The sequence below is a fragment of the Amphiura filiformis genome, chromosome 12 (genome assembly GCF_039555335.1).
Source record: "Amphiura filiformis chromosome 12, Afil_fr2py, whole genome shotgun sequence".
NCBI lineage: Eukaryota > Metazoa > Echinodermata > Ophiuroidea > Amphilepidida > Amphiuridae > Amphiura > Amphiura filiformis.
In genome coordinates, this window is record NC_092639.1 from 66,534,576 (window position 1) to 66,541,719 (window position 7,144).

At 36.0% G+C, this 7,144-nt stretch overlaps 1 protein-coding gene across 1 annotated transcript in view; it reads left to right on the forward strand.

Moving 5' to 3' along the window:
* The first annotated feature begins 247 nt into the window (after nt 1-247).
* LOC140167036 (uncharacterized) overlaps nt 248-7,144 on the forward strand; it is a 9,621-nt gene continuing 2,724 nt past the window's right edge. Inside the window, exons 1-2 of the mRNA XM_072190515.1 lie at nt 248-251; nt 1,369-1,487. Of these exons, the coding sequence (XP_072046616.1) occupies nt 248-251; nt 1,369-1,487 (123 nt within the window). The remainder of the gene's footprint in view (nt 252-1,368; nt 1,488-7,144) is intronic.

A 7,144-nucleotide genomic window follows, 5' to 3' on the forward strand; every position in this document is an offset into this window, starting at 1 on the left:
TTCAAAAATATTCTGTCAATATTTAGTCAATTTGGACAATAACGTAGTCGCCAATAATATAACATAATGTAATAAGAGTGTTGATAAAATATTTGGCAAAACATGTTTGCAAAAACATTTTACAATTGAATACATGAATCCAAAACCCACCCAAGTCCATGGGAAGTGATTTTGAGAAAAAACCTGTGTATCATTTTAATTCCTTCAGTTAGATTTACCTGGTAAATATGGTAAGTTGTACGTGCAAATGGGTGAGTTAAACTGTATTAGATATGACGATTAGCTTTTCAGGGACTTCGTGGGGTTCATTTTAAATTCTGGACTTGGGTGGTTTTTTGAATCATATACAAAGACAATAATGTTGGAATGAGATTACCACTAGTAAGATAATACAAAATAAAGCACACAGTTATGTATAATGTTGATAAGCATTCTGCCATGTAATATAAACCACACACTTTCCTTGATTAAACCCATTTTTTTCTTCCAAAAGTCACTCTCCAGCAATGAATGTGTTACAAGTGGACTTTTATACATACTGGATTTCAATCAATGTGTTACAAGACTCAAATCATGGACTTGGGTTGATTCTTTCATACATGCTATTTTTCACATGCTCAATAGACACAGAGGATGAATTTGAGTTGTTCTTTCATACATATGACAGGCCTGTGTATAGCAACACTTTCCCATGCTTAACTCAATTTGGCCACAGTATGGACTTGGGTGGCTTTTGTATTCATATATTCAATTGTTCTATAGTGTTTTTATACGAAATGTTCTAAAAACATTTTCATGATTTTTTTTTACATACATATATAACTCGACATTTATAGTTATTGACCTGCTTTAAAACCAAACCCAAAATGTAACCCGTTTAAAACGTTTGTGCTGGGCAGTTAATTCGCAGCAAATTAAGCTGAAGTTGAAAATGAAGCAGCAACCAAAAGTAAACAGGAGGAACTTGACACAATCAATGTGAAACCATTACACCTTTCTTATATTCCATAATGTCATAACACAGCAAGCATGACCTTTCTGTTGATGGAATCAGAGGCCCTTTCTTGGTAACCATCCAAGATCCTTCTGAGGATGTGGAGCTGCTGGGCACAGTTTCGCCAATGGATAGCTATATTAATAGAGGGTCTCTTACAGTGATACCAAAATAAGTACCAACATTCACACGACTCTAATTAACATGATAATCTAAAAAAACACAAGACATTTGATAATCTAAAAACACGAGACATTTGACATGTGGGAACAGGTAACAAAAACGCTAATGAAAAAAGGAACCTAGAAATTGTGTTATGTTTTCCATGGATAATTGTCACTTATTTGAATACTGTTATTTGTTTACGTGTATAGGGAAAGGAACACTCGATATGGATATAAAAATAAATGCACTGATAGACGCAGCCAGAGATGGGAGAGCTAATGAAGTGAAGAAACTGATAGAGAAAGGTGTACCGGCCAACAGTACTAGGGTATATATTTAATCACAATGCAAGGTGTATCAAAATGATTGATACTAATCAATTTCTGGTATGGACAAGATGACTGCCACATCAACATGTAGTATAACACCTGATATGTTATAAAAGGCAGACAGAAATGAATATAACTAAAGAAAGAACAGCTATATAGCCTCCCAGCAAACACAAAACGTTTTCGACATCATTCGCAAAAGGTTATAAAAGGTTGTCAGAAAACGTTTAAATGTCGGGTTATATAAAGGGTATATTAAGAGTATAAAACGTTTTCATAACCTTAAAAAACATTTTTGATAATCTACTGCTCAGCAAACAAAAATGTTTTACAGAAAATGTTTAAATGTCGGGTTATATAAAGGGTATGAAAACGTTTTAATAACATTCCAAAAATGTTCTTGAAAACTTGATACATTCTAAACAGAATGTTATTTTGGGGTTGAAAAAATATTTTGCGAAAAATGTTTGCCCAAAATATTTTCAATAACGTTTTAAAAACGTTTTAATGACCTTTATATAACCCGACATTTAAATGTTATTAAAAGGTTTTGAAAAAAACATTTTAAGAACATTTCTGTGTTTGCTGGGTTCAAATATTTTAACATAATGTTATTTAAGTATTGATACAATATTTGGCAAAAATGTTTGCAAAAATAGTTTACAATAACATTTTTGGGGAACATTTAAAAATATTGTTGTAGTGTTTTCATACAAAACGTTTTAAAATGTTATCATGACCTTTATATAACCCGACATTTTAATGTTATTAAAACGTTTTTACCTAAACCAAAAGCCAAAATACAACTTATTTAAAACGTTTTAAAAACGTTTTTGTGTTTGCTGGGCTGTCTCAAAAAATTGTGCAAGTGGAAAGCGCCATCTTTGGCAATTAGAAAATACTGTTGTGACATGATGCTTACATCAACGTCAAGGGCTTAACCCTAGCTAATAAATACGTTTGTTTCATTCATTTTAGTGTCGGCAATCCATAGATCTGCTTCACTAAACATAAATGTGTGAAACCCCTTAGAAATGATTATGTAACAATTGCTCAGTAAAATGTATACGACATGCAATATTTCATTGACAAGATTTAAATTTTACAACAGAGTGTGAAATATTTGTTTGTCTTTTAACATGTCTTGAGTAACAAATAGAACAGTATTTTCCATGATAAAGTCATTGACATGACATGTACATTTTATTTAATTTTACAGCAGAATGTGAAATATTTTCTTATCTTTTAATCTGTTTTAAGTAGGAAAAGAGAATTATTGTAATCTATCATGATAAAACAGTAAAAACAATTTTATATTGTTGTGTAATCGATGCATTATTTTGATTTCACGAAGGAACGCTTGATAAACTTGATGCTATTATTATTTATATGTACAGCCCTCTTCCCTAGTAAAAGTGGCACAATTGTGATTTTACCCTTTCGTTGTTAACTAATAATACATATCTCGAGATTAAAAGAAGCAACTTGGACAGAACAAACGGCATTTGAAAGCTAAGATTGCGCCCTTGACGTTGATGTAAGCATCGTGTCACAACAATATTTTCTAATTGCCAAAGAAGGCACTTTATACTTGCACATTTTTTTGAGACAGGCTGTAAAGAGGAAAAGAACTGACGAGACATATAATATACTTACATTGAAGAGGAAAACCTCCGTCACTCTTGTCTTACCTAAAGTTATTCTCTCCTCCACGCCTCTAGGCTTATATTCCATTTTTCTCTTTGTTGTGTTGCTTACGGAATAAAAGATAGGATTTTGTCTTTTGTCTATCCAATATTGATATACAATTGGATGGTTGAGGGGTGGGTGGGTGAATCTTGACCCGAGACATAACAAATTTGTATTGGGTAATGTGTCAAGGTCACCCGAGGTCATCCAGGGGGTCATCTGAGATCAAATTAGTAAAAACTGTCGTATGGGCATAAAACTTTATTGCGTACAGCCACCATTTAGAGCAAAATTTTGGGAAGGTTATTTTGGGGTTACCAGGGGTCATCTAAGGTCAAATTAGTAAACCTGTCATATGGGCATGATACTTAGTGGGTGCAGTCATCATAAGCCAGGTAATCATGGTCCAAGAGATAGCAAGAATTTCTTTGACAAAAATGACCAGGTGTCTTGTTATGATAGTTGGATATAACATCCCATGGGACATTTGAAAAGTGATGTCTTGAGTGTCGTGAGCGGTGGAGCGTGACATCAGAGGTCAATGACCTCAAATTTGATCCGTTTTCCTGTATAATTCGTATTATGCATGCCATTTATTAACAACAGCCTCGATTTTCACATTTTTGGTGTCTAATGAAAGATATTAAAATTATCTATCAAACAAAACCAATATCAATGAGATTTAACAATGTTTCGACCCTAATTTTAAGCCAAAAACGTCAAAATTTAGCATTTTTACCCATATTTTGCAAATTGACCTGACATAAAACTTATAATTTCCTGAAAAGCGTGAATGTATTACTTAATCATTCTTGCTCAAAAACTGACCCATTATGGTCACAAAAAGATGACATAACACAATGTGTGTGGATAAAGTCGTTTTTGGGCAAGGACGTTTAAAGTGCAATGACCTCTTAAATTTACAATGTAAGAGGTTTTCTGCACATATAGACTGTGGGCTATTCCCCCCAGGGGGATTTATGGAGGCAGGTATTTTTGGGACCCTAATGCACTGAGGTTTTGAAATCCGCTTGCCTGCACATTGGCCAGCGGTGGGTGAGGCGGTGAGGGCGCTTTTTTTCAAAATGGTGGCCACAATCACAAAAAACAACATAACTAGGCCAGTGAAGCTCCTAGCAGCATAAATATGATGTATACACTCATGTTTTTAGGGTCAAGGAATCCAATAGTATCACTTACATTAACAGGGGACCTAAATTTCCAAGATGGCTGCCAAAATTTCAAAATGGCCGACATTGAAAATGAAAATTATCTATATCTCAGTCCTTGAAGCTCCTGCAAGCATAATTTTGATGTCTATACCCATGTTTGCAGGATCAAGGAGTCCAATAAAATCACTAAGAACAGCCCAGGGCACAAATTCCAAGATGGCTGCCACTGAATTTTAAAATGGCTGCCATTTAAATCAATTTTGTCTATATCGCAGTCGTTGAAGCTCTAAGGAGCATGTCTCTGATGCATTATGCCGTATTGTCGGAATCAAGGATTACAGCCAATACATTTAGGTTTTGAAATCCGCTTGCCTTCACATTGGCCAGCAGTGGGTGAGGCGGTGAGAGCGCTTTTTCAAAATGGCATCAATAATGATACCATAAATAATCAACGACATGTCTATTACCTAAACACAAGAAGTATCAAAGCCTTAGTACTTTACTTAGTAGGATAAGTGGGTAAGTGCAATAGCTGTCCTGTGAACATTTGGCAATATATTATATATTGTAATCATATACACATGGCAGCTACACATGGCAGTTATTGCACTTACCCACTTGGGCACTCAACAGTCGATGTCCCAACTCCAAGATCAACAACTAATCTAATCATTATTCAGTATCTATATTTGTAAAAGGATTAATTCTAGGAAAAAATGAAACGATAGCTAAGAGTACTACTTGATGACGTTGCTGATAGTTGCTGGTAGGTGCTGGGTTTACTGTACTGGTGATACTGGTGTTGATACAGTAGCTCCCAATTGCTGGTTGGTACTGGGGTTGCTGCTGTATTGGTGATGATAAATTAGCTACCAACTGATTGTTGCTGGGTTTAGCTATCTACTGTTGATATTGGCGTTGATGAAGTAACTTCTTATTGCTGATTGGTGTTGATGAAACAGCTTTCAATTGAAGTAAATGTTCATTGGCGCTAAGGTAGCCATCTACTGCTAATATTGGTGTTGACGAAGTAGCTACCAATTGCTGCTTGTTGCTATGTTAGCCATCTACTGCTGACATTGGTGTTGATGAAGTAGCTCCTTTTGCTGATTGTGTTGATGAAGTAGCTTTCAATTGTTCACTGGCAATAAGGTAGCTACCTACTGCTGATATTGGTGTTGATGAATAAGCTTTCAATTGTTCATTGGCTCTAATGTAGCCATCTATATCTACTGCTGATATTGGTCTTTAAGTAGTTGCTTCATATTGCTGATTGCTGCTGGGTTAGTTATCTACTGCTGATATTGGTGTTGATGAAGTAGCTTCCAATTGCTGATTGTTGTTGATGAAGTAGCTTTCAGCCTTATTGTTCATTGGCTCTAAGCTAGCTATCTACTGCTGATATTGGTGTTGATATAGTAGGTCCCGATTGCCGATTGTTGCTAATGTAGCTATCCACTACTGGTGTTGATGAAGTAGCTTCCAATTGCTGATTGTTTCTAAGCTAGCTTTCAACTGCTGATATCCGTGTTCGTGAAGCCCTATTGCTGATTGGTGCTTACTGGTGTCAATGGCGTTTATGAAGTAGCTCCGTATTGTTGACAGGTGTTGGGGTATCTACTGCTGATATTATAAAATTAGATTTTTTAAACTATTCAACTGGAATCACGGTTTTGAGAGGCAACAGTTTCACACCTTATCCTAGGTGCATCTTCAGGCTAGGCCGTCTGTTGGAAGCTACTTCATCAACACCAATATCAGTAGTGGATAGCTACATTAGCAACAATCAGCAATTGGGAGCTACTATATCAACACCAATATCAGCAGTAGATAGCTAGCTTAGAGCCAATGAACAATAAGGCTGAAAGCTACTTCATCAACAACAATCAGCAATTGGAAGCTACTTCATCAACAACAATATCAGCAGTAGATAGTTAACCCAGCAGCAATCAGCAATATGAAACTACTTCTTCAAGACCAATATCAGCAGTAGATGGCTACATTAGACCCAATGAACAATTGAAAGCTTATTCATCAACACCAATATCAGCGGTAGGTAGCTACCTTAGCGCCAGTGAACAATTGAAAGCTACTTCAGCAACACAATCAGCAAAAGGAAGCTACTTCATCAACACCAATATCAGCAGTAGATGGCTAACACAGCAACCAGCAGCAATTGGCAGCTACTTCGTCAACACCAATATTAGCAGTAGATGGCTACCTTAGCGCCAATGAACATTTACTTCAATTGAAAGCTGCTTCATCAACACCAATCAGCAATAGGAAGTTACTTCATCAACGCCAATATCAACAGTAGATAGCTAAACCCAGCAACAATCAGTTGGTAGCTACTTTATCATCACCAATACCAGCAGTAGATAGATACCCCAGTACCAACCAGCAATTGGGAGCGACTGTATCGACACCAGTACAGTAAACCCAGCACCAATCAGCAACTGGGAGCTACGTCATCAAGCTACTCTTAGCTATCGTCTCATTTTTTCCTAGAATTAATCCTTTTACAAATAGAGTTACTGAATATGATTAGATTAGTTGTTGATCTTGGAGTTGGGACATCGAATGTTGAGTGCCCAAGTGGGTAAGTGCAATAACTGCCATGTGTAGCTGACATGTGTATATGAGTACCATATATAATATATTGCCAAATGTTCACAGGACAGCTATTGCATTTACCCACTTATCCTACTAAGTAAAGTACTAAGGCTTTGATACTTCTGTTTAAGTAATAGACATGTCGTTGATTATTTATGGTGTCATTATTGATGCCATTTTGA